Genomic DNA, 27,063 nt, shown 5'->3' with positions numbered 1-27,063 from the left:
GTAACATCCTTGATACTGCGAGGTTGCCATGAAACTGTTGCAAACACAGCTCAACAGGCGGTAGATGCCTCTACTGCATTGACAGCCCCAAGTTGTGAAGTTGTTTTTCTCATGGAGGAATCACGTTGAGTCTCAACCGTCAGTCATGGCAATCTTGATAGCGGAATGTGTGATGGATCCTGCTCAGATCTTCGCAAGGAGTAGAGCCAATTGGGGGGCAGCGGTTCGATATTCCAGGCAGAGCACCGGCGGTGGTGTCAATAAATGGAAGTTAGTGTCGAAAATTGAACATGGTCGACATATCACAGAGCCAATTTCCTGTAGGCTTGAGCCATTTGCTAGATCTCAGAGTAGTCTATTGCTGTTTCTGGCGCCTCTTCAGAAGAGTTAAAATGCTGCGATAAAGACTCCGGCCGGGATTCGACCGGCCGACGGCTCACATCCGCCCCAATGATCCAGTGCCAGTGGACCGAAGAGCCCCCACCAGATGTCCCCTCCTTCGGACGACAGCGCACCGATGCGGAGATCTGTGGTGTTGGTCTTTTCGAATAAAGATCGCAGCTTGACAACTCATACGTATTGCTGGTTTTCAATCCGGCGTTATTGTTATTTCCAAGTCCTTCAAACCAGCAAACAATACCTCCAAGATGTCGATGTCTACTGAAGATTGCGCAAAGTCCCGGGAGGGCTTCCCCCGCCCGTTCCCCAACACACCATCCAACGTCCTAGACCAATTGAAAGTGACGGGTAAAGTCATCGTGGTCACTGGTGCTGCTGATGGTATTGGCTATGCTGTTTCCGAGGCCATGGCAGAGGCCGGCGGCAATGTTGCCTTGTGGTACAATTCGTAAGAAAAGGCCTCTCTGGCATACTGCCTTGTCTTTGGAGCTATTCGATGGCTGATGACGTCACAGAAATGATGCTGCAATTCAAAAGGCACAAGATCTAGCAAGCACACACAGCGTCAAGACCTCGGCTTACAAAGTGGATGGTTAGTTTACCGGATGGTTGAATTAGTAGTAGGAATATGAAGGCTAACATCCATTCAGTGTCCGATTTCAACCAAGTTCAAGAGACTATTGCCAAGGTATTGAAAGACTTTGGCAAGATTGATGTGTTCGTTGCAAATGCTGGTGAGTGACGCAGTGCTCGCCACACGCTTTGGTTCTGACCTAGTTGTGACTAACTTCATGCAGGAATGGCCATTTCAAAGCCCATTCTGGAGCAAACCCTAGATGAATACAGGAAACAGATGTCGGTAAACGGTAAGTCGGCCAAGACATGCTACCTTAGAGAATTTCGAAGCTAACACAATCATCAGTGGACGGAATCGTGTACTGCTCCAAGTATGCTGGTGAAGTATTCAAGAGCCAAGGCTTCGGCAATCTCATCATCACTTCGAGCATGAGCGGTCACATCGTCAACGTCCCTGTTGATCAACCCGTCTACAACGCCACCAAGGCTTACGTCACGCACTTTGGAAAGTCCCTAGCCCGCGAGTGGAGAGAGTTTGCCCGTGTCAACATTGTATCCCCAGGATTTTTCGACACCAAGATGGGTGCTGGTCCAGATGCTCTGCAAGAAGCATACCGCATGGCAGCTCTGGGCAGACAAGGCCACACTAAGGAGATCAAGGGCCTATACCTGTATCTGGCGAGCGATGCTTCTACTTACATGACTGGTAGCGATGTCCTTATCGACGGCGGCTATGTCTTGCCTTGAGCGGCCACACGCCAAGAAGACGCGGAGTTCAGGGGCTACGATTAGAAGCGGTAGAGATAATAGAATGCGCTCAATATCTATGACTCTTCTCGTACCACAGAAATGCTATTGATGAGTTCATGGGTGGGCTCTATTTGAGAATTGTATGGATAATTGACCGTGAACTACAAGCTATCGACTTAGTTATTTCGACGCGCAGATACCCCTCACACCCTTCTCATTGTGCAAGTGCCCGTAGATCCTCCTCAGAGCGGTTTTATCCTATTATACTTGACCTGAACACCTTCACAGACGCGAGCTGCCGTGCACAAATTTCTTATCGAAGTCGATTCCAAGATCCTCGAGCACTCTCTTAGCTACCGGACGACCACCTCCCCAGACACCTCCGCCTGGGTGCATGAAAGGTCCGGCAAGGTACAGACCCTTGATTCCAGGCACGCGGTATTGAGCGAGGGCAGGTGTGGGTCGGTTGATTCCCATCTGGTCTGCCGCCATAGAAAGACCGGCAATGTCGCCGCGTTGGAAACTTGCGCTGTCGGACTGATGGTCCGGAGGAGCAACAACGTGATAGGAGCGAACTATGTCGGGAGTAAAGTTTTCTAGGTACTTGGAGAAGTACGAGAAGACTCTCTGCACCCAGTCATCCTTGATGCGATCCCACGCAGCCCAGCCGCCGTCAGCAGGCTCTGACTTGCACATGACAACACAGTGCAGCAGCGACTTGCCTGGCGGGCAGCGAGTCTCGTCACCTGAGCTGATACAAGAGGCTCCGATCATGATGTTCTCTGGGAGGATTCCTTGATTCATCTCGTCGTAGCTCTGGATAAGGTCTTTGAGGTTTCCTGGACAGCAAGTGTTCATGACAGCCTTGTCGGCGATTGGCCCTGCTTTAAACTTGAGCGGGCGTTCGAGAGCGGCGTGAACGACGAGAAGACTGAAATCAGAGGTGCGGGTATTCGAGGCGGCCGAAATGACTGAAGGGTCGATTCCGTCGACGAGGTGACCGAGATTGTGAGGATGAATTTGCCCGATGACGGCGTCTTTTGCCCTGAGTTCTCCAAAACGAGTTCTGACCCCGACCGCACGCCCGCCTTCGGTGATGACTTTGATGACTTCTGTGTCCAACTTGACGTCGCCGCCGTGGTCTTTGAGACAACGAATGACGGACTCTGTCCATACAGATCCAGAGCCTTCGGGGACGCAAAGGCCATATATGTCGAGAAGTCCAAATGCCAAGTAGGCCATTAAGCCCGTGCCGGTCGATTTTGGATGAGCAAGTTGAATCTCAGTTACGAATCGCAGCAACGCAACTTGTAGAACCTCGCTTTTGAAGTATCTCTGAATGATCTCCAAGGAGGAGCTGGTCGATGCCATGACAATTTCCTCGGCTGATGGACTGCTGGCAATATCCGCCGACATGTCGCGGGGAGGTTCGAACATAGAGGGTATCAAAAGCTCGGTGATTTGTCGACATTTGTCCACAAATACATTGTAGGCATCGGCATCTTCCGACGAGAACTCTCGAATGGCATCGACGGTCCTGTGACGCTCTCTGTAGATGGGTAGGACCTTGTCTTCCATGACTATGGCATAGCATGGGTCTAGCTGCTTGTAAACGAGGCCGTACCGAGACTGCAGACCAAGTTCATCATGAGTGATCATGGGGTTTGCGAGAATCATTTGATGAATGGCGCTGTGACGTTCGCTGATAAATCCTGGCTCGGCCATCTGTAGGCTGGCCACCCCACCTCCGGGGTAAGAAGCCTTTTCGAGGACAAGGACCTTCTTTCCAGCTACCGCCAGATACGCGGCTGCGGTCAAGCCATTATGGCCGGATCCCACGACAATGATATCCCATTCAGTCATGGCTGGCGAAGAGGTGAACCTTCCCACTTTGGAGAAATCGGTGGCCATGATGAAAAAGGAGGGGGAGCTATCGGCTAATGGCACTAATAGTATCCTAATATTCGACTTGTGTTGAAGTAAGGTGACAGAGGAAGAAAGTGAAGATAGAGGAGTATAGCATGAAGTATTTAGAGAGCGTATGGCATCATGAGTCGCCTTTATAGTCAGTACATTTACACCAGATTAGTCCCAGCACCCTGGAGGACCGGGGCCAATGCTTTACGTTGACACCCTAGTTGTTGCAATCTTAAGGTGCTTTACACATTTGTCCACCAATTTTGACATACGAATACCTCGTATAGGACTAAGGAGCGCTTGGTCAATCTGTACCTGAGTTGTCTTTCAGTACAGGTGGCGTAGAGCCAATGGACGACCTTTTCCTTACTACCTAGTGATATGAGGGTCGACGCTTCGATAGGTGTGACCAGGGTGCATCCTCTACGGATGGGCGACTGCAACACGAATCGCTGGTATGAGCCTCTGTTGCTACACCGCAAATCGGCGACGGACAGTTCATAGAAGCCGATCTTTTTATTCGGCCAAATCGTGATCTGACACGCCGGTAGTTGACTCGGGCCGTCTCGTGCATCCGCGTTAGATGCCGCCCCCACAAACTCTGTCCCCGCGATTCTCTATTCCGAGAGGGGTATATAGAGCTATGAAAGTCCCCCGCAGCCTCCGAAAAACACTCGAGCTCTTTGTGGTAACTACCCCACAACCTCCGACGACACCAGCCTACCTCAGCAACCACCCGTGGCAACTCCATAACAAGTCGGAGACTCAGAGTGGTAACAGAATACGTCTACGTTCTACTTTTCCTACTTCCGATGGGGTCGAAGGGAGACCATGGCTCTGAAATGTGACATCTGTCAAGCCGAGTTCCGCCGTACGGAGCATCTCAACCGCCACTTTCTTCGTCATCTCGGCGTGCGTCCTTTTGCGTGCCCGACGTGCACCGCTAGCTTTGCCCGAAGGTAAGATGTTCTGAGCAACACGAGTCTCGCATGTCAAAGGTTGATAGGTGTACAATCGCCCCGTTGAGGAGGCCCTACCCGAATCAAGTGGCTGATCTTCAACCCCGGCAGAGACTCTCTTCAGCGTCACATGCAGAGTCATGTAGACGTTGACTCTCCACCCACAGGCTCCGAAACTCCGAGGAAAACCCGCCGGCATTGCGTTCCTAAAGCTTGCCAGCATTGTGCGCGCTCTAAACAGCGTTGTGATGGTGCCAATCCTTGCGCCAGATGTGAATCCAGGAATCGCTCTTGCCTTTATGCAAATGACGACCGCCGTAACCCTGATCCTTCCCAGGACTTTCGGGCACCAGTATCTGAGACCGGGGGAATTTTTGATGGGCTCAGTTCATCGGGTTTTCCTGGTCAGATTGCAACAACCATCAGTAACGAAGTTGTAAGTGACTACCACCTTGTAGTTTCCCTCATGAAACCCCCTTTATGGATAAGGAGAACGGTAATCTGCGGCTGGACTTACGCAAGCTTGTAGTTGCCAGAGTCTCAGGTGGAAAACTCGCAAGAAGAGCCACCTCAGGAACCAGGCCCAGATGCCAGAGACAATTTCCAAGCTGCTCTCTGGAACCAAGATGGGCTCCAATTGGAGCTGGATCCGCTATTTCGCACACCAAGCCAGTGGTGCTTTCCATTTTCGACAGCTAATGCATGGCTGAGCTGGGATGAATTCCTGAACAATGAGTTGGCGACACAGGAAAATACCACGGCCGCCCCTATGGCTGATGAAGATGGCTTGCGGACTCAGCTTATCTCGGCACATGCATCTCATGAAAGACGTGAAGAAGCCCGAGGTTGTTCTGTTCATGCAGAAGTAGATGGCGCAGTGTCAGAAACAGCTGTACAAGAACCTACACCAACTTCTCTCTTATCAGAAGATACCCCAAGGGCGATTTTTACCAATTACTCTCAACTTTCGTCTACTTTCGCGAATGCTTTTCGGCGTTCATCGGTTTTCAGTCGAGATTACGACGACTCCACAGAGATTGAAGAGAACCAAACCCGTCGAAAAAAGCACTTCGTTACCCATGGCCTCGAAAATCTCGGTCGAGTTGCTGGTTCTTCTTTCCATCCTGAAGGTGTTGATGGAAATGAGGAGGACTGGGATCTCGAAGCCTACGACCATGTTCCGAGCTTAAGCCCGCAAGCTTACTCGATTCTCCAAACACAGTTTGAAAAGCTGAATGCGGACACAGACTACTGCAAAGCATTCACGGATAAGTCATTTCCGTCTCGAGAGGCCATTGACGTATACATCCAATCTCATTTCGAGCACTACCACCCTATCTGGCCTTTGCTCCATCAAAGAACTTTCGACCCAGAGCGTGTTCATTGGATACTCCTTCTCGCCGTTGCGGCGACAGGGTGCGGGTTTTCGAAATTTGGCACATTAATTGATGTCTTCCTCTTGCAAGAGTTCCTGCGGCGCTCGATCAACCTTTGTGTAAGTTCAGGTCGAAGCCTGTGGGTGTATAGAAGGCAATTCATACTAATAACCTGTACAGTTGGACCTTGATCCTGAGCCGGATGCGGCTTCAGAGTTGTGCTTGACACAAGCTGTACTACTGAGTCAGATAGGTTTGATGTTTTCTGGAAGCATGTCTTTCGCCGAGCACGCCCAAAGAAACATGTCTTTACTCGCGACACTTTGCCGACGAGCAGGCTACTTCAGTGGATCTCAGTCACTCTCTGAAGATATTGCATCCCTGCCAGCCAATTGGAAAAGATGGATTTGCGCGGAAAGCAAAAGAAGACTCGTACATCTCTCATGGGTAATTTTCCAAATCCCATTTCCATCCTGTAACCGCTCAAAGGCTGACGCCGCAATTAATCTCAAGCTATTGGACGGTCAGCTGGGCTTGTTCTTTGACTTGCCTCCGACTATACCTACGGATCTCCTACTACTTCCACTGCCGTCTGACGAAGGACTTTGGGCATCGGATTCTGCAGAAATATGGGCAGATCAAGCCTCCAGATCACCAAGTGAGCAATGCCCCGTACGCCGCAGGTATTGAACAAGACCACTAACCGGTAAGACTTAGCCAATGACAGCCTTCTTCGAGAACAACTTGTACACTTTTGGCGTGACGAGAAGGTAAAGGAAGGCTTGAGTAGCTTGAATAGGCTCTTCCTTACTTTTGCCGTGTATCGAGACTCCGCGAACAATCAAGACGCAATTCACTACCTTGAAATTTTGCGTGGCGACGAAGACATAAAGCCGCCGACCGGCAAAATTCAGAGGATCACACTTCAGCACAACCACGCTTTCAGCCTCCTTCTCCATATGCCTTTACGGGTACTCACTGCATTTTCAGGCTGGGGCGTTAGCCCTCAAGTTAGAGAAGCTGCAGACGGGAGACTTTCTCTATGGCTCCGCCAGAATAAGGGAAAGGCGCGTGTGATTATCTATCATGCCGCCAAATTGTTCTCGTATATTCGGAATCATCCCACTTGTGGACATCATGAGAATAATGCCTTGCTGTACGCCACACTCTCCATGTGGATTCACACTCTTTTCAACAGGCATCAGACGAGCTCTCTCAGAACTCATCGTCTTGATAAACCAAATCATCAAGAGGCCTTGGTTCAATGGCTATCAGGGGACTCTGACTTCCGACTATACGTGGCGGGCATTGGAGATTTAAATGATGAACGTGCATCCGATCGTTTGGTTCAAGAGAGTGTGCGGATTTTGACTCGGAAGTCGGGCTGGTCTTTGGGTCTGGCTGTAAGTATGGTCATGAGGGCGCAGTGGAGGTCGAATCGTGGAATACGATGATAATCTCTCTTGTTTGGGGTCTCCATTTGCTACCCTATTGTCGAAGAATCTTTGTCGCTATCAGGGACCTCCCGTATTACCATGCAATTGGATTGAAGGTGTAATACCATTCAAAGACAATCAAATATCACCGATTCAAATTCTGAAGTCAGTTCGTAGATCACTCATGTTACAGTTCCCGCGGTGCCTTGAGGTATTTACAATAAAGCTAAAACTCCAAATCCTTCTTGACCACGATATTCTCATCTCCGATCACCGCAAAAGACTTCTCTGCGTCAAAAGACTTTGGCAACTTCTTGAAAAGAGTTTCAAGCTTGTTCTTCTCGCTTAGGAATTTTGCCGCGGAGGCTCGGTCTGGGAACCAGTACTGCTCGAAAGCCGCCATCGTGTGCCAGTCGGAAGTGGCAAAAGGCGTTCCGGCGAAGAAACTGGTAGTATCCTCGGGGGTTACTTCCCGGTTGAGGACATATCTCATCAAAGATGTACCGGCTCCGAGTTCTGTGATGGACGCTGCTCGACTAGTAAGGTCGTTTTCGATGTAGGTTGCGTCTTGAGACTTTGCTAGGAAGATCAGCAGCAATGCTGCTTTGATTTTACGCTTCTCAAAGAGGATGGGGTCAAACAGACTCTCCGCAAAACTTTGACTGAGGATGCCTGTCTGTGCTGAAATGTCTGCGAATTCGTGTTTACCAGCAGAAGCTTTGTACTCGGGAGCTTGGAATGAGCCCCAGAGACCTTTCAATGACGTCCAACCTAGGGTCGTCACCGCGTCCCAAGGCTCCAGACCCCCGTTCGGAACGCCTGGAATACTGGAATGAGGGAGTGCAACAGCCTGAGTGTAGTTCCGGAGGATGGGAACCACGTCGGAGATATGCTTCGTCATTGCAGCATGGACGCTTGTGTATTCCTCAAGAAACTTGTCTTCCGCCCAACCGGGGATCCGTCTACAGGCAATGGTCATCTTGACGAGGGGCCTCTTTTGGCTATACGCTTCCTTGACCGGTGGTATAACGGGCAACAACAGATGCGAGTCGTATCTCCCGCCAAAATGGATGACATGGCGTCCTTTGTTAATTGTGGAATTATGCCTGGGGATAGGAGCACCTGGCGGGTACTTGCCGTAGTCGTGTCCAGAGACTACGAGGCTAAGTCGCTCTCCCGCCCGGAATCGACAGCTCGTGGGCTGTATCTCAATCTCCACAGGCACCACATCTCCGGCTTTGAGAGGCTCCAGATCTCTTCGATGGAGATGAATTGGTTTCCAAGGGGTCGAGGCTGTCTCATCCAACTCGCGTCGAGAGGCTCGAAGCCACCCGAAACCAATGGGGCCGGTATCGACAACTGTGATCCATGGGAAGTACACATCATTTCCATCTTTATCCTTTTTTCGCAGAGTTATGAAAAGATCCAGGTTGTCGCCACCATCAGTCACTTCAACCCAGATTTTGAGCTTGGAATGGCCTGCAAACTCAAGGGAGTTTCGAAGAGGAAGCTCGAAGGCAACTTCACCCTCGCTCGCATCGTATGATGTTTGGCTCTCCGCGCGCTGAGCAACCTTGCTCAAGCCAAAGCTTGGGGTCAGGAAGTACTGCGTATATTGGGTTTCTGGAATTGGGAATGCGTCACTGTATCGCCACTCCCCAGTGTAGTAGCGTTCCCTCATGGTGTAACGAACTTTGGGCCAGTACTGAATTTCTGTCGATAGCCCGAGCAGATAATGATCGAGGAAAGCCTTCTGGCGGGCCAACGACTCTTCCGTAACCGACCACTCCCATCTATCATTCATCACACAAAGGTTAGAGACGCTACTTTTGGCGGCGATAGTGGAGAAAGACTGACTTTTGATATTGATGGATCTCAAGATACTTGGCCTGAGAAGCGATTTTCTCCCAAGCGTTGAGTGTCCCACGTGTGTGTATAGCATGATCTCCCCACCCGCAAATGATATATGCCGGGGCTGTGATTTGAGAGAGAGCTGGAATCTTGCTTTGCCAGTACTCATCGAAGTATGGGTGCGTCTTGGCCCCATCCGTCGTATCCTCGACGTAATTCTTTCCCCAGTTGAAGAAGTACGGATAGCTTCAACCATTTCTAGTCAGCTCCACTTCATGAAGGATCTAGTTCAAGAATGTTCTAAAAGAGGGAGAAGACTCACACGGCACTGAACTGGGTTTCGGGAATTCCGCCTTTCAAAGCCATTTCGCGATACATGTCAGTCATGCCGTCAATTGGAATGATTGCCTTTCATCATTTGGTGGTTAGCAATTCAGATTGATCCGAAGCAGGGATAGGAACACATACCGCAAGGGATGGAGGTTGTTCAGCTGCTACGAGCCAAAGCACCATTGCATAGCCACTGGCTCCATACAAGGCAACCTTGCCATTTGACCAACTCTGCTTTGCAAGCCATTCGACAAGATCGTATCCTGCGGGGATATTTCAGCTTAAAAATGGCTCATCCTCCAATGATAATGTTAGAAGATATCAAGACAGGCACTTACCATCGATTCCGACATCTCGAGAGTAGTAACTCTTGTCGCCATCCGACTGAAAACAACCCCTGGCATCTATGCTGGCAACAATGTACCCGTGACGACACCACCATCCCGGATCCGCCGCTTCAAACTCGTAGTCTTTTGTGATGCGAGCTTTGTCGAAGCCTGCACTTGGTGGGAAAACTGCAATGTCGGTGGCGCCGTCTTTGCTGTAGACGCTGTAGTTGAAGATCACGGGCAGTTTCGTGCCCTCCAGGTGACGAGGCCGGTAAATGTTGCCTCGCAGGATTGTGCCGTCTCTAACTGGGATGGCAACATCCATATCGGAGACGATGTGACCATCTGTGACGGTACGAGGTTTGGCATCCTTGACGCCCATTACCTGCGGGTCCCAGGCTGTAGGCGATATCAGCAAGTACTTCAAAAAACCTCGTTTTGTATCGTTCCGCGAAATTCTGGCACAGTAAATGAAATCCTACCTTTGATGAACTTTCCCAGTCTATGGGTCTTTGCGAGTTCGGCCTTGAGAAGTTCAACATCAGCCATGTCTTTTAGGTCTTGATTAGTTATCGATCAGTGATAGAAAATTGTAGTTGTTCGAGAGTGGGAAGGGTCCATGAGATTGTGGGATGAATGTCCGTAGGATCAATGACAACTTGTATTCAGTACCTAATACACCTCAATTGTAGCTCATATAGTCTCGCTCTTGCCCTCTGACTTCAATACTATCACCGAAGTTTCCGACTCCAATGACAAATGCGATCTTAGACAACCCCAGAACAAAGTGAACATTGCGGGGATCGGAAATCGTGGGGTAGCGGGGCCGACGCCGGTTGGTGGGGCCGATGATAGTTTGCATCTCGGCAGCAGCGCTCGGCTCCGGGCTGTGATGCGCGGGGAATATGGGGCATTGTGATGCTTAACTTGCGGTAGTACATATCAGGTTCGGGGGCAGTTTACTCTATGTTTCAAATAATCACACAGAGACAGCTTCCTGAACTCGTAGGGTCGTCTGTCATCTTTCACTGTTATACTCCTGTCATTGGGAGCTGAGACTTTGTAGGGGCATTATGTAATAATATTATCTGTGGCTAATGATAGAGTAGAACCCCCTATGAGCTCGTAACGTGCGTTCATGCCGTAGACCACAGATCCCTCTCCCAGAGTTCCTTAGTGGTTGCACTGGCTAGCGGGCTTCTGGCCCTTAACACCCTGAATGCAGTTGTCGGTGACATCAAGAACGTGGTTCTTCAGCAGCGCAGTGCAGGCCGGTCCCAGAGTTCCGCTGAAGTTGTTGCTGGTGAGGTTCAAGACTCCCAGAGTGTCGAGCTTGCACAGTCCCTCGGGAACCGATCCGGACAACTTGTTATCGCTAGCGTCAAAGACGGTAAGGTTCTTGATGTTGTAGTCTTTAGGAAGCGATCCGGACAAGTCGTTGCCCAGCAGGAGAATCTCCTGAACGTTCTTCATGTTTCCAATGCTCTTGGGAATGGATCCGTTGAGCTTGTTGTTGGCCAACGTCAAATAGATGACAGGGGAAGAGCCAACGTTGCTAGGAATGCTGCCCGAGAACTTGTTGTCGTTCAAGAAAAGGACATCGAGGTCGAGGTTGAAAGCCTCCTTCGGGATGGGACCGGAGAACTCGTTGAAACGCAGATCGAGGAAAGTCAAGTTGAGGTCGAAGACACCAGTTGGGAAAGGTCCGGAAAGCTTGTTGTTGCTGACGTCAATTTCCCACAGCCACTTGAGAGCCGAAAGGTCCTTGGGAAGCGATCCCGTGAAGCCGTTGCTGTTGGCGTGGAAGAAGGTGAGGTCGGTCAGCTTGTCGAGGAAGCCATCGAGGACCAGGCCCTTGCCCTCAAGTCCGAATCCATTGAGATCGATCCCTGACAGGGCGTTGTTTCCGGTGTTGGGGTTCTTGGCACAGCTGAAGCCGTCGAAGTTGCAGACGTTGTTTCCGGTCCAGTTCTTGGTGACTCCTGACGGGTCGACGGTTATCTTGTGCTTGAAAGATTGAACGAGAGAAAGATCTCTCCCCAGGTTTGAGCCACTGGAGGCGGCGGGCGCACCGAGCGCAACGGAGAAAAGGAGCGACGAGAAAAAGAGCGAAAGAGGAGCCATTGTGGAAAAAGAGTGTATGTCGAGACGATCAAGCAAGTGAAGTCACGACATTTCCCGCCGTGGGTAACATGGGAGCGCCCAAGGATTTATGTGTTTGCCAACCGGCCAGCCCGCATTCAGTCCGCCTACCTAATTTCTGCTGAGTTTCGACAAGTCACCGGCTTACGGCGCCTTTGAGTTTTCGTATTTAAGTGTATCACGACTCGGTTTTATTTCGCCCCCACAAATGTGCTGATGAACTGAGCTGCAGTTGTTTATTAACCTTCGTACTAGGGCGTCCGTGGGGCGAACAAGATGAACACACAATCAAACTGATAATTCCGCTTGGAACTCTCTAAAAGCAAAGCTCTCTTCTTCTACAAATTGTCTCGGCGAAGCGGGAATTGCTTTCTTCTCAATTAGCTTCACCGATACACCTTCAAGCACCTCTTCGAGGACTGTGCACTAAGTCAGACGGCGGTATTGCAGCCTCCACAACGGATCTATCACCCAGTAGCACAAAGACTATAGCGTATTACAGGCCACATTCGAAGGCTACAGTTACTTTATATACAGCGAATCCACTGCGATGGCTTTCAATCGCAGCCAGCAGCACTGAGGCGTTTGTGCGAGGACTACAAGACTGTGTCCATACGGCCAGCGATTTAAAGCTAGAAGTGTGCGTCAACCCAGGATTTGATAAGTAAATCTTCAAGGCCCGGAAAGTTAACAAGAACAAAAATCGCGTCAATATGACAGGTCAACTGACATTAACATCATGATCATTCAACTTCGCCGATGCCAGACCGGCCTATTCTATATGCAGTCTATAACACCGGCCTTAAATGCAATGTGCCATAGTACTACGAACCATGAGTTCCGCCCAGCAGAATCTACTTCGTCTTCCGGCTTTTACATGTCAACGTGACGGCAACTGCTCACGGCGATAGCACTGGAAGTATCCTGTTCCCGCCCGTATATGACGCCAGCGTCTTTGTCCCGATGGACAGCTTACCGGCACAAGTTCCTGCTTATGATCGTCGAGATCGCGCTTAGCGTCCGAAACATTGTGACACGGCGCTTCACTGTTGTACAATCGAACTCAAAATGGAATGGTGGTATCGTCGGCCATTATACGGTTCAGGAATCAGATTGAACGAATCTTATTTGACCCTCGTCCCTGATCGGACTATTTATTATGGTATCCCACGCTTAGCATTACTAGATCTCCCAAAAACTTTGTTACAAATAAGTTGTGTGTGAAGAAGAGAAGTGAAAGAAAAAACCGATGTGTAGCCGTCACTGCTTACATTGTACCATTGACGGGACCGCTTCGGGCCTTCGCAGCGTCAAAGAGAGCCTTGATGTCGACCTGCCATTGCGCGAGATCGGGTCGGAGAACGCGGCGATCGTAGGTGACGAGACCGTTGACTTCGCCCTCCACATCGGTCGTCTGTGTCCAGACACCGCCGCTGCAGGCGTACATCTCGACCTGCTCGCGGAACTCTCTCAGCAGGACGCGCCCGCGGTAGTTGTACGCTTCAAGGTTTTCGTTGATTTCGTAAGTGGCATTGATCGAGTCGATTGCCTGCTGAACGTTCCAGAGACTATGTGGTGTTAGTTTCGCCTGATCGAAATCGAGCTTCATACCAGACTTACTGCTCAATCGAGACGTTATGTCCGATGCCACCAAACTCGCCCTGGAATCCGATGCGCCTGTTATCGTAGGGAGGCGACGCGAGAGAGTAGAACGGTGTACCGCATTGAGGGTTAGCGTAGTGGTGGTTATCAGCGTAGTCACCAGATCCATGGTCAAACCAGCCGCTGTTCGCGTTGATGAGCCTCGTGGGGTCAATCCCGCGAACGACGTCAACCAGTTTGGCTTCCGGGTAGGGTGGTGTTCTAAGTTGACCCCAACCTTCGTTGTAGATGGTCCAAGTGACAATGCTTGTGTAGCTCTTGTGCTCCTCGATCATGAGCTGAAGCTGACGCTCAAACTCGGCTTGTTGGTCGGCGTTGGGGAGACGAGCCGAGTTGGCTGTCAGACTTGGCATATCCTGGATGACAAGCAGACCGAGGGTGTCACAGGCGTGGTAGAACAGATCCGGCTCCACCTTGATCTACGGATTGTTAGTTTCTGACCGTCAATAGAAGCTGCATAGGACAAATTTTAGACGTACGTGCTTGCGAACCATGTTCATTCCAATGTTCTTGAGAACCTTCAGGTCATACGTCATTGCCTCTACACTTGGTGGAGTGTGAAGTCCATCAGGCCAGTAGCCCTGGTCGAGGGTTCCAAACATGAAGATGAACTCTCCGTTCAGCAGTGGGCGGTTGATGCCGTCCACGATACCATGTGAGATGGTGCGGAAGCCAGTGTAGCTGAAGACCTCATCGCTACCCATCTTCAAGGTGATGTTGTACAGATTGGGGTTTGTCGGAGACCAAGCATTCGGGGATGGCACGGTGAAGTTGAATGCTGTTCCAGAGTTGCCGGTGCCTGTTCCTACCGTGTTACCGTCTGTGTCGAGAATCGCAATGGAAACCTCCGATGAGGTGTTGGAGGAGCTGTGAACAAGCGCATTCACTGTGGGAGGTTAGCAATGACATCCACTCATTCATACCATGAAGCTCTCTGCCTCTTACCATTTCCGTTGTGGTCAGCCGAGAGATCCAGCTTGGTGATGTAGGTCGACGGCGTGCTTTCCAGCCAAACCGTCTGCCAGATACCAGAGCATGACCGGTAGAAGATGTGCGAAGGAGTCCTCGTCTGCTTGCCAATTGGGATGACGTACCCATCCGCGTCGGTGGGATCAAAGACAAACACCAGCCTAGAAGCCCCAGAGTTAGTTTGGAAAGGGACTGAATCAAAAGATGAAATGAAGCACTCACAAAGTGTTGTCTCCTCCAGCATTGAGGTAAGGTGTCGCATCAACCGTGTAGCGGAAGTATCCTCCACGGTGGAAACCAACCTTTTGTCCATTGATGAACACGGTCGCCTCGTAGTCGACAGCTTCAAAGTTGAGGATCACCGATTGGTTTCCCCAGCCGCTGGGCACCTGGAACGTTGTCGCCAGCCAAAAGTGAGTGACGCCGAGCTCCTGAATTCCGGACAGTCCGCTCTCAATGCACGAGGGAATGAGGATCTCGCGATCAAGCACGGCGCTGGTGGGCGGGTGGTTGACGTCGTCGTCACTGCTGGCGGCCCTGTAGGTCCATAGGCCGTTCAGATTGAGCCAATTCTCTCTTCGAAGCTGCGGGCGCGGGTGTTCCGGCCATGGCTTCGTTCCGACCTTGGCTGTCCAGTCTGTGTCGAGAGGCGGGGTCTGTAGCTGGTATGGTTCCGCGGTCCCAGCCGTTGGCGCTGAGCCTCCGGCAGTCGTCGTCGCGTTTTGCGCGTTGGCGGCGACGGCGAATGACAGCACCGCCGCTGCGGATGAAAGAAATGAGCGCGTGAAACGCATCATGGAAGAAAGACTGGAGTCGCGCGCCGAGGAGGAGTGAGAAAACTGCCTAGTCCTACCTTGAAGGGGGGAAAGGGCTAGTCGACTGGAAGCTATCGACGAAGCTTCGAAGAAGATGCAAAGAACGAAGGATAAGACGCGAACAAGAGGGGTCAAAGCATTCAGGGGGGACTACTCCTGTTATACTTCTATCCTGCCTGGGAAAGAAAGATTTAAACTTTCTTCGCTCTTGGGACGAGCGTTGACATTCAACTGACTTATAAGCTTCGTATTAAGACCTGCGGCGGCGCACAGCTTGTCAAGCAAGGCAAAGCACGCACATCAGATTCTCCACCACTCCCGGACATCTCGGCATTGAGTCAAGTGGTCTGGTTTTGGACCTGACTTGGCGGCGGGAAGGAGGAACTACCGCAAGCTTTTCGAAAGTTCCTTGCAGCCTGCGCTTCGGGGTTGGGCACTTCGCGGTGACGTGCCATTCGAAAAGGAGACAATGCAATGTTGCGCGCCGATGAGCTAGACGACCTAGCTCCCCCGCACTGGAGAAATCGGCGTTCGCGACAGAATGTTTAGTTTCCCATGTCTTGGCCTGCTTGGCCATGAGGGGAAGAACATGCGGGATTCGCCCTAGTGCTACTACGTCGCGTTGGTTGGTTGGATCGTCCGATGGCATGTGAGTAAGAGTAACAGGAGCTGTTCGAAAATAAGCCCAAAAAATCTTCTAGTCTTTGCACGATGTGAGCTGTGTGGTTGTGTCCATTGGGCAGCACGTGGAGTCGTTCGATGGGTGGCACAAAATAGCTGCATGATGCGGTCATCTGGAGAGGGGGAAATGGCTGGCCACAAGACCTCTCAACGGTCGATCTTGTCTGTTCTCGAATGTCCAGCAGAAAGGGCCGTAAGCTTCCCCTAGTTTTAGGCTGGCATCTGTGGCCGACGACGTTGAAAAAAAGAGGATGCGGAAAAGGAGAAGCGGTGCGGATATTGTGTGACCATGGAAAGTTTGTAAACCCTGACCGGGCATTGCGCTTCTCCCACCTTAACCCAGAAGATCCCATGCTGATGAGGCGCAGCTGCTAGATGAGAAGAAATCTGGAGCATCATGCTAGCTTAGATCTTGGGACGAAGGAGTGATCGACAGGTCCTTTCGACTAGAAGAAACGCCAAAAGTCGTCCGGTTTTTGTCATGGCGAACTGTCACCGCTTGCCAGATCACAGGCGGTCAAAAGACCTTGTCCCCCTTCTCCTCATCTATCCATCTCGAACTGCTACCCTAAGTCATCGGACATCTGCACCTCAACAGGCACGACACCAGCCAAGATTCTTGTCTTTCCTCCACTTTCTCGCTGATGCGGGGAGCGGTAGATTCAGTGGGCATATCCGACTGGCTCTCCTTTCTCTCCTCGTCGCGGGAGGGGCTGAACCTTGTTTAATCCCCGGACCGTGCATGCGGGGATGGCTGCTCGAGATCGACGGCAAATGTCTTATTTTCCCACTTTCCCTCTATCGGTCTGGGCCCAGATGGCTTGGGACCTACCTCGACAGGAGAAACCATCCAGGTGACCTCTTTCTTTGCTTCAAGCGATCCAATGGTCTCATGGAAACTGGAACTGATCATCGCCATCGGCGGCGTACTTGTGGTCTACACGTGAGATGCATGTCTTGTGGTGTGTCTCCGGTGCCGGTGGAATACCCGGCATGACCGTTCTGCCCCTATGGTGAGCTTCAGTGAAAAATCGACCGAGATGCATGATACTCGCAAACTCTCGCAAATGAAGTGATGGAACCATGCCCTTGCGCGATGCATCTTCACTCCATACATCGCTGCAACCTCACATCCCCGCACGTTTCTCAGCCGTTACTCAACCAGGAATTCATGTCATTTTTGACCGTCGATGCAGATGCAGTACGGATGAACATGTGTGGTCACGTTGAGGACATTACTGAACACCAAATTGCAGTGATCACGCAAGCAATTTTGATCCCAAAGCTCGACTGGTAGAAATTGAACCTTGAGAGCAATCGCGATTTTCTACAGCAAGCAGTGACTTCCTTGTTGTGTTCGCGCAAGCTCCCATTATTTTTCAGCTCGAGACATTTATGTCGGTGTGATTGCCGTATCGGACTCAATCGTGGGCGATATATCTCTTGCCTGCGGCTTCAGTCGAGCCTACATCTCACGTCACATAGAGCAGAGGGATGTAAAATACCAACAAGAGGTTCTACACACAACATCTTGGCGATGACCTAAAACTCCATGTACAGGCTGACTCGTGCGAGAGGTGACGGAAACCTGCAGCAAATTCTGCGAACAGATGCAGCGCGCCTCAATTTCTCAATCTCGACTGGTCCGTCTGATCAGTGTGCTTCGTCTGAACACATGTAGCTACCCGAAACGTGGATGCAAGATGCATAAGTCAATCCGCGATCTGAAGGTTTCGGATAACTAGGATGAGGACTTCACGAAACATCAAACACTATTCGAGCTCATGAGCCACCTTGTGGCCTTGAGGGGGACCAAATTGTCTCATAATGAAACTGTCACCAACTCTAAAGTCTCTTCCGCTTGAACTATTTTGGTAGTCTAAACTAAGGAAATCATCGCCATGAATACTCCCTTCTACCAGGGTCGTGACTTTGAAAGAATGCATGTAATGAGATGGCTTGACAGCCGTCCGGGAATCTAAGGATATTCGTGATCCGCAACAGCATCATGTCGACCATCTACTACGAGAGATACCATCACATAAGATAGGGTCTCGCGGGTCTACATCCAAGTCTATCGATCGGCATTGGTCGTCAGGGGGGGTTAGCAGACGGATGAATGATGTGATTGCTACCTTGGGATTTGCTGCCTGGTCTTCTAGAAATGTTCACAAAGCATTGCAGCATTACTTTAACTCGATAAGGGACCTAGCCTAGAGTTGGTCTCATTTTAGGGGTTCTTAACCTATACAGGAACGAAACACTGGCCAGTAAGAGTTGATGCTTTCAGATCTGCATCTTATCTGGCTTCGAAGAACATTCGGCTACGCCAATTGCCACGTGGGAACCAGCACAATTCTTCATTCCAGATTTAGAATCCCTTTGACTTGGGGTCAGGCACTCAAGATTTAGTTCACTTGATTGTAAAAGGCTCTCGTTGTCTTCTTCAGCGCTCGGCATGATATCGCGACCCATCTTATCTACTAACAGCTTGATGAAGGTGGGCAGGATTCACCAAATTCAATCAACTCTTCAGAATGTAAAGGGCGAGGCCAAATTTCAGCACTATTTCGAAGACGGAATCACCATAGCTTGCGACTGGTTATGTACCTACAGTTACAACCTTTCAACACTCATGTACTGCTTTCTCAGCTGAAAACACAACGTCAATTCCTTTTATCGATCATCGATGAGATTTAGGAAGTAACTGCCCAAAACTCGACGATCAAGATGATTCGATTGACATCAAGTCCTTTGGTATTGACGAAAAATGCTGCTTTCTGTGCCAATCGCTATTGGTGAAACAGAAAGTCCATGACGCGTGGGACATGGTTCCAAGATACGCGACCTTCTGTTATGGAACTAGGCCGATCTTCGCGGCCAGAACAACGGAGTGACATCGTAAGATAAGCAATGTGCATAGAAGCAACAATTTTGATAAGAGCTCACTCTATGCGGCTTATCTGCACAAGCGACACCTCGTATTACCCCGCGGTGTCATTGAACCGCAACGGAGATCAACAAGCCATCGTTGAAGTACCGATACTGTGGTTCTTACGATCACAGCTAGCCGCTTTATTTTCATTGAAGACAGATTTGAATTGTATATCGTGTCAAAATGAAACAATATCGGGACACATACGACAGGCGCGAAGGAGATATTGGACATTACAATGACACCAGCCGACCAGTGGTATACGACGACCTCGACCCTTTTGGCCATGAAGAAAATCATCAGGTTCGTGGAGTGATAAGATCGGCTCTTCGTGTTCATCATGAAATTATATCAGACTGACCGCAAATTGCAGATCAAGTATAAAACAATGTCATGGAAGCTTGTCGCGGTGCTCATGATAGCCGAAATCGTGAGCAACGGCATGCTATCTCTGCCATCATCCTTGGCGGTCGTCGGCATAGTCCCTGGGGTGATTCTCATCGTCTTTCTCGGCATCTTTGCAACATACACGTCCTGGTTGCTAGTCCAGTTCAAGCTTCGGCATCCAGAAGTCCACTCCATGGGCGACGCAGGCCAGATCCTCTTCGGACGGCCCGGCCGAGAACTGCTCGCCTTCGGAACCGTCGTCTTCGCCGTCTTCGCGACAGGCGGACAGCTCCTGGCGGGCCAAATCGCGCTTGCGACACTGAGCGACAACAAGCTGTGCCTGATGCTCTACACCGGTATCTTTGCCGTTCCGACTCTGCTCTTCAGCTTCCCGCGGACGATGGACCAGCTCTCCTGGCTCTGCATCCCTTCAGTGCTCTCGATCCTCGTAGCCGGCATCGTGGGCATGATCGGGGCGGGCTTGCACCCGGCCCCGGGCCGACAAGTAGACGTGGCCGTACCCTCCGACTTTTATACGGCCTTCATCGCCATCACCAACCCCGTCTTCGCGTATGCTGGCCACTTCATGTTCTTCATCCTCATGTCGGAAATGCGGCGGCCGCAGGAGGCGATGAAGGCGGCGTACACCCTCCAGGGCTTCGCGACGACGTTTTACGCCGTCTTCGCGGTGGTGTGCTACGTCTATCTCGGCAGCGAGGTCGCTTCGCCGGCGTTCAGCAGCCTGGAGCCGAAGTGGGCCAAGGCGGCGTACGGGATCGCGATACCTAACTTCTTGCTTGCGGGCTCACTGTACGCGCACACGGCAGCGAAGTTGATTTTTGTGCGGATTTTCAGGAAGAGCCATCACTTGCATAGTCATACGGCTGTCGGGTGGGGTACGTGGGCGGTTTTGGTAGTGCTCATGAACGGCGCGGCGTTTGTGCTTGCGGTGGGCGTTCCGATTTTCAATTATCTTATTGGCATAGCAGCGAGCTTGTTTGCGGCATGGTATACGTATGGTATCGCGGGTGCATTTTGGCTGCATGATAACTATCACGATTATGATGGATGGAGGCAGTGGGCGCGCAAGTGGTTCCAAGCCATGCTGGCGGTCTTGACGTTTGCTGCTGGTGGCTTCATCTGTGTTGCCGGGACGTATGTCACTGTGAAGGGCATCGTGGAGGCATATGAGTCTGGTGCGGTTGGGGAGCCTTTCAGTTGTTAGACTTGGAGTTAGTAACGCCCTAGTGAGGAGCTGCGGTATCAAGGTATCGGTAGGATGGGAAAGTGAATTTAATGGGGAATTCCTAAGTCTGCTCAACATTTCCGTATCCCCCAGTCGGTGTCTTGGATATCTCGACCCCTGTGATACTTCTGTCTCCAACTCTGAGGCTGATACCGTCGATCAGCAACATATTGAGGACACAAAGAATGTTACATGTCTAGTAGTGACAAAAATAGAATCAATTATTGAATGAAAACAGCCATACATCTTGTGATTTGGCGGAAACCGTTAGGTGATCAGTACCTTATGCTGCGCTTGCCACAGCTGCAACCAGCATCTCTTGTAATAACTGTTGTCCATACCCGTCCTGCTCAGCCACTGAACGGCAAAGTTGGCCCGTTGATACGTTACTTAACTTGGAGTCTCTGGCAGCATGTGAAGCACAGTAATACCTAGTGAGAGATGGATAAGCCAATAGAGTACGGATAGAATGAGAATATGAGCTGATGATGGAAGTACGTACTTGAGCCCGGGACGGAGAAAAGGGACAAGGATCTTCCTGAATGACGTCAAGCTCGGCGCTGGGGACCGCATTTGTTCCGGTCTCCGCTCCCTCCCGATGCTCCTCCACATGTGGGCCTCCCGGACTTTACCTCACTAAACTTTACCTCGAGATCGCTAAGCTCAATACCTAGTCTATGAAATCCTCTCTGAGGCGTGGCTGCTTTCAAAGGTGTGTTGGAGTGTGGTGTGCCATCCGCTGATTGATTCTCATGAACTTCCATCGAATCAGACAAGACACGCGACACTCGCCAACCAGCAAATCATGCTTCAATCCAGGCCGCAAGCCGTCGTGCAGGGCTTCGGTCCCCTGGTGTTTCACTGGTTCCTGTCTTGGAATCTCGATGGAACCGACTCTCAGTCCCCTTTCTGGATGCTAGAAGAGGGCGCCCAGCGTCGCATTCATACAGCGTCTAGGTCGCAAACATGGCCTGCCGATGATGACTGGTGAAGTCATCGCCGCCAACCGCACCCAAGTGGGCACCCAATCGCCGCCAGCGCGCCAACGCGGTTGGTTCCTGGATTGGATCCAGCACCGACTGGCGTGCCAAGCCCTTCCAAGTTTTGGCTCGCCTGCTTTCTCACGCTCTTCTCCCCGTTGAACTTGCGCCGGTGCTAGCCATGATCCGCCCCCCTCTTCGCTTGTCAAGACGGCTCTGACCACCACCGGGAGGCGAGGGGCATTTGATGGAAACGGTATGATAGTGTGGCGTTTTCGTTGATGGCTTCCTGTTGGTCCACGACCATCAGCACACAGACTGGAGCTACTGAGCAGCTCCATGCCTCATCAAGGCCACACACAACCCTCCACCCTCTCTCTTGTCTCCCTCCTTTAGGCCCGGCAGCTGTCTGCTAACTAGCACCGCTGCCATCGTTTGCAATGTTCCATCGACCGGTTGAATGTCAGAGGATGAAGGCTCCCCCCCGCGTTTTCGATTTCTTGGATTCAGGGCCAGGCCAAAAGTCGCCTCAGCCAGGGATCCAACTTCTAGACCGAGATGGGGTGCCACTAAGTCTAGTTTTTCCCCTGGATTTTGATTCTGATGCTAATTCTTATTCTTGTTCTTGTTCTTGTCTAAACTTATTCCTCAATTATCCTATCAATCCTCTCACGGGCTCGTTGTCACGTCACGTCACGAGCCAAGAGCTCCATATTCTCAACCTCAAATCGTAGCCTTCACCCTCCAAAAGCTGTCGTTTCAATCATCATCCATTGCCCCAATAATAATCATAATCCTCTATCTCTCCAATACCTCCATCACTCTGCCTGCGCAAGGACTGACTTCACAAGCCCTGCCATCCCGCTCCTGTGCTTGCGGGCGATGTGACAACCCCTACCACCCAACTGCAGGTGGCGACATCATAGTGTGCCTCGAACCATCCAACCGTCGTCCGCACATCAGAGCCTCCCCGTCACTACCTGGCATCCCTGACGGAACGGCCTTTGCCAGTTGCCACGCCTCTTTTCTCCCACGATGTCTTTCGTCAATCTCTCCCGTCCCCCTCTCGACCATCGGGCCCATAGCGATACCAACGTCCGGCCCAGATTCAATTCACACAACACTTCCGACCGTCTAAGAGAAGGTTCAGGGCTCCGACCCAAGGCGTATCCAATGGTCAGCAACATCAAAAAGGGCAGGAAATCGGTATTCAAGGAGGTGGGACTGGACGACGACTTTAGCGACGACTGCGGCTCGCCCGTTGTGGAGACTTTCCAACAGTCTTGTGGCCGACAGGAATCGATGTCTAGCGAGAAGGTATTCGGAGATGTACCTGGGCTGGAGGAAGCGAAACGAGATGGCACATCAAATGATGAGGAAGACGACGCAGAGGACGACGGAGATGGGGACAGCAGGCGTTCTGCGACGGAACAGCGCGAAGCAGCGAACGACTCTAGACAACAGAGCTCAAGTCAGGCTGTGAAGGTGTCTTGGTACAACAAGCTTTCTCAGGGTTATCGACGACCGAGGATCAAGACGGTCTCTAGCGCACCACCACCTACGATCTCAAGTCTGCAGCGCATTGGCATGATTGCGCTACTCATCGCGGTCATCATCCCGGCATTCAGCTATAACAATGGCCGCCAGAAGATTGAAAGTGGTGCAATCGCGGGTGTCGTGCGTCCACGAGCAACGACATCAACGGATGTATGTCTAAGATGGGCACAGCAGGGTGAGTTTCGGAAAACGTAGCATGGGTAACTCTGCTAACAGTGGTCAGCGGCTTTACTCAACGGCACTCTTTACATGTATGGAGGTCAATCCAAGACGGAGTCTTCGCAAACCGTCAACACCTGGAGTATGACTTGCGAACCCCGTAGCTGAGACTTGGAAATGAATCTGACTGACAATTACTTACAGACAACGACTTTCTCACTCTCGACCTAACAAGATCATGGGACACAAAATCGCCCTCTCTCAAGGGCATGACGATACCTAGTGGGCCTCCAGCAGTCGCCAACGGCTACTTGTGGCATGACTACGACTATCTCTACCTCTACGGCGGCCAATTTGCTGATAACGACGGCGCTGAAGGCACGTACGCCACCGTTGCTCCCATGTCGATCTGGCGATACTCTGCCAAGGGCAACTCCTGGCTCGAGTTCAAAGACCCGCGCACGTCAGCTGGCAACTATTCGACTGCCGCCAATACTCCCATCCAACGTTCCGCCGAAGGCGCGGGCTTGTCGGTACCTGAGCTAGGTTTGAGTTGGTACTTTGGCGGACACCTCGACTGGCTGACCACCGAGGGTTGGTCGACCCAGACTCCGAGGGTGTATCTCAAGAGCCTGCTAGAGTTTACACACCCCGGATACCTGAACACTGGTGTTGACGCGCTTCGTGCTGCTGGCGCTGCCGATGGCGGAGTGTTTCGCAACGTGACTGAGGGCGGGCTGCAGGAAACGGATGCGTTCCCGGAACGAGCTGACGGTGTCTTGGTTTTTGTGCCCGGGTGGGGTGCGAGGGGAGTCTTGATCGGCATGGCGGGAGGATCCGACAAGACATTTGTCGACGACCTCGGCACCCTCGATGTCTACGATATCGCTACGTCTGAGTGGTATCATCAGAGGACGACAGGTGACCGGCCCTCCGTCCGCGTCAACCCATGTGCCGCCATTGCGAGCGCGCCAGATGCCTCGAGCTTCCAGATCTACTTCTTCGGCGGACAAAATCTGCAGCCTTTTGTAGGCCAACACTGTTTTCTGGAAAACTGGAAATAGACTGACACATTCATGCAGGGCAACCAGACACAGTACAACGACATGTACATCCTCTCCATCCCCGCCTTCGCCTGGATCAAAGTCGACGCAACCAACGGTGTCCCCGCCCCTCGCGCCGGCCACACCTGCACCATGCGCGACGGCCAAATCATCGTCGCCGGCGGTTACCTCGGCCCCGACGCCGGGTGTGAATCTCCCGGTGTCTTTGTCTTCGACGCGAGCAACCTCAAATGGAACACGGGCTTCAAAGCCGGAGCTCACGCAGCAGACTTCAGCTCCGAGAACTCCGTCCTGGCTGGGTCCTACGGCTACAAGGTCCCCGACAAAGTCCAGAGCGTCATCGGTGGTAGCTCCGAAGGCGGGGCTACCGCTACCACACCTGCTGCTGGCCCAGCTACGGGCGGTCCGTTCAAGACGGGTACGCCGCCCGTGTTCACTGTGACGCAGGGTGGCGCGACAGCTACAGTCACGGGCGCAGGACCCACGAGCACATCCGCGGGACAGGCGCCGACAACCAAAGATAACGGAGGCGGGACGAGCCCCGGCCTCATCGCTGCAGGCGTTATCGCCGGTATCCTAGGCGCGTTGGCCTTGTATCTTGGTTTCTGCGCGTGGCTCTACCGACGCCAGGTCGCGGCGTACAAGCAGCATCTATCTCAGGTGAACCGGTACTCCGGCGCAAGCTCCATGCACTTCGGTGCGGCGGGCTTCTTTGGTGCTGGAAATCGTGACGAGGAGAGGAGAGAGCGCGGACACCGCCGAGACGCGAGCACCGTCAGCGACGAGTCCTTCTCATGGGTTGGCACCGGTGTTGAGCCGAAGTGGATGACGGACGATCCTACACCGGGCTCTGGATCTGGTGGCACGGCGAGTGGTAGCGGCGCTGGCAGCGGGTTCAAGAGGAAAAGTGAGGACGCGAGGACGTTTAAGAGCGGGCCGAGTGGGAACGATCCGCGCACGAGCTCCAGTCGACGCGACAATACAGACAATGAGAGTGTTTCCAGCACGGAGCAGTTGCTTGATGGGCAGGAGCCGAGTTTCTTCTCGGTTGTCATGGGGCCTAGGCGTGCTTTGCGGGTTGTCAACAGTACCGAGTAAGGTAATGAATAATACACGAACAATTTACGATCAGACTCTGGAGCGGGGGGCTAGGATAGGTAAAACACGAGATACACGAGGATACACGACCTTTTCTGTATATACACACACGATCAAGGGGAGAGGATCGAACTCTCAATCGCTCAAGCTAGATACCCTTCTTACTATGTACACGCTTCTTTCATGCTAAACCTCTTACATTCAAAGACTTGGAAAACTTTGACATAACTCGTCTCCATCAAGGTAGCAAGGTATGTCCCTCGGCCGTCGGCCGTCGGCAGGCAGCGTCGTCTTCTTGACCGCCTCTCCCCAGAAACAAAACGCAACGATCGTCGTCCCATGTTTCTCAATTGACTTTTTCCGCGTCGTATGTCTTGGGTCTGTGGAACGTGCTTCTCCGCCACTTTTTGAATTGAGTTGATGGGGGGGTTCAGAGCTAAAACGGATGCAGACTACAGAATGCCAGTGAACGCATGGCCCAATCTGAGACAAAAACAACGACCATTGGCGGAGAGGATTGCGATCGACCGAGACATAGTGAGCTGTCGAACAAGATTTCTCAATAGTATCGCAGAAACAGACAGTAGCTCAGGTAGTACAGAGAGGGACGGGCCGGCTTGGTTGAGCTTCATGTCGTAACTCGTACCAAACACAGCAGGATCGGGAGCCAGCTGATCGACTTTGTAAGAGTATCACTCTCGCCCACGGGCCTTGAGTCGTGTCTCTCCACAGATTGAACCACGGTACGGAGCAAATGAGGATGCATTCCGGATGTCTTCTAGCTCACGGCATAGCGGCATTCGGTCCTTTGACGCTTGTTTACTCGTCCATTCGGGGCCCTACAGGTGAGGGAATTAGCTAAGAGCTTGTGACTTCGAGATACTGGAGAAAACACCGTACAATAAAGTACACGGTCGAGATGTTGAATTCAAAGTTTGCGATGGAGCCCGCGCTAGACCCCAAAGCATCTTTGACAATGGAGAAAGCCTGTGGAGAGGGATGGGCAGTCCATTGACTCGTCGATTTCTCAATTTCTCAGTGGGCTCATTTCCCTATCAAACCTTGATCTTTGATGCTATTTCTGCCCACTGGTTTGCGTGATCAACAGATATTTTTTTTTCTTGATTGTCTTTTGTTGAATCCACGGCCAGTCTGGACTTTTCTTCACCAGCGACGACTCTTCAGGTCAAGCTGCTCTCAACAGACCTGTCATATTTTCAATCTCTTGACTCGCAGCCACCTGAACATCCGACAAGGTCCTTATCGCGACATCGAAGGGCATGGCCGTTCCCCTTTAAAAGGTTACAACGACGTCCGTCACGTCATCGCGTATCCCCAGGGTCTTGACTCGACCCTGTTCCCTATTACAGCCAAATAAGCCCAGATAGCCCTAAACAAAGCAACCCCCGGTAATACCGATGTGCCATAGGGATGAACTCTAAAGC

The 27,063-nt window shown here is 51.6% G+C and overlaps 7 protein-coding genes across 7 annotated transcripts; 4 read left to right on the top strand and 3 right to left on the bottom strand.

Moving 5' to 3' along the window:
- Positions 1-647: 647 nt before the first annotated feature.
- On the top strand, positions 648-1,722 carry CCOS01_12111 (short-chain dehydrogenase; the record flags this gene model as incomplete). The annotated part of the gene is made up of 5 exons (XM_060460261.1): positions 648-847; positions 915-991; positions 1,050-1,133; positions 1,197-1,265; positions 1,322-1,722. The coding sequence occupies 5 exons, from the start codon at positions 648-650 to the stop codon at positions 1,720-1,722; spliced, it is 831 nt and encodes a 276-aa protein (XP_060309204.1).
- Positions 1,723-2,007: 285 nt separating this feature from the next.
- Positions 2,008-3,636, bottom strand: CCOS01_12110 (uncharacterized protein; the record flags this gene model as incomplete). Its single annotated transcript, XM_060460260.1, has 1 exon — positions 2,008-3,636. One exon carries the CDS (start codon positions 3,634-3,636, stop codon positions 2,008-2,010), a length of 1,629 nt encoding a protein of 542 aa, XP_060309203.1.
- Positions 3,637-4,473: 837 nt separating this feature from the next.
- CCOS01_12109 (uncharacterized protein) lies at positions 4,474-7,431 on the top strand (the record flags this gene model as incomplete). The annotated part of the gene is made up of 7 exons (XM_060460259.1): positions 4,474-4,601; positions 4,822-5,037; positions 5,131-5,227; positions 5,293-6,096; positions 6,158-6,409; positions 6,491-6,635; positions 6,689-7,431. The coding sequence occupies 7 exons, from the start codon at positions 4,474-4,476 to the stop codon at positions 7,429-7,431; spliced, it is 2,385 nt and encodes a 794-aa protein (XP_060309202.1).
- Positions 7,432-7,639: 208 nt separating this feature from the next.
- Positions 7,640-12,047, bottom strand: CCOS01_12108 (CocE/NonD family Hydrolase; the record flags this gene model as incomplete). The annotated part of the gene is made up of 8 exons (XM_060460258.1): positions 7,640-9,206; positions 9,271-9,510; positions 9,587-9,672; positions 9,733-9,857; positions 9,933-10,322; positions 10,406-10,483; positions 10,659-10,810; positions 11,110-12,047. The coding sequence occupies 8 exons, from the start codon at positions 12,045-12,047 to the stop codon at positions 7,640-7,642; spliced, it is 3,576 nt and encodes a 1,191-aa protein (XP_060309201.1).
- A 1,285-nt stretch (positions 12,048-13,332) lies between these two features.
- CCOS01_12107 (glycosyl hydrolase family 2) lies at positions 13,333-15,490 on the bottom strand (the record flags this gene model as incomplete). Its single annotated transcript, XM_060460257.1, has 5 exons — positions 13,333-13,633; positions 13,686-14,146; positions 14,207-14,613; positions 14,673-14,857; positions 14,919-15,490. 5 exons carry the CDS (start codon positions 15,488-15,490, stop codon positions 13,333-13,335), a joined length of 1,926 nt encoding a protein of 641 aa, XP_060309200.1.
- A 3,820-nt stretch (positions 15,491-19,310) lies between these two features.
- CCOS01_12106 (transmembrane amino acid transporter) lies at positions 19,311-20,739 on the top strand (the record flags this gene model as incomplete). Its single annotated transcript, XM_060460256.1, has 2 exons — positions 19,311-19,430; positions 19,501-20,739. The coding sequence occupies 2 exons, from the start codon at positions 19,311-19,313 to the stop codon at positions 20,737-20,739; spliced, it is 1,359 nt and encodes a 452-aa protein (XP_060309199.1).
- Positions 20,740-22,775: 2,036 nt separating this feature from the next.
- On the top strand, positions 22,776-25,618 carry CCOS01_12105 (kelch domain-containing protein; the record flags this gene model as incomplete). Its single annotated transcript, XM_060460255.1, has 4 exons — positions 22,776-23,472; positions 23,521-23,598; positions 23,661-24,484; positions 24,539-25,618. 4 exons carry the CDS (start codon positions 22,776-22,778, stop codon positions 25,616-25,618), a joined length of 2,679 nt encoding a protein of 892 aa, XP_060309198.1.
- Between the last annotated feature and the right edge of the window lie 1,445 nt (positions 25,619-27,063).

The sequence above is a fragment of the Colletotrichum costaricense genome (assembly GCF_030867565.1).
Source record: "Colletotrichum costaricense strain IMI 309622 chromosome Unknown Scaffold_14.1, whole genome shotgun sequence".
NCBI classification, from domain to species: Eukaryota; Fungi; Ascomycota; class Sordariomycetes; order Glomerellales; family Glomerellaceae; genus Colletotrichum; species Colletotrichum costaricense.
This window is presented reverse-complemented; position numbering and strand designations above follow the sequence as displayed.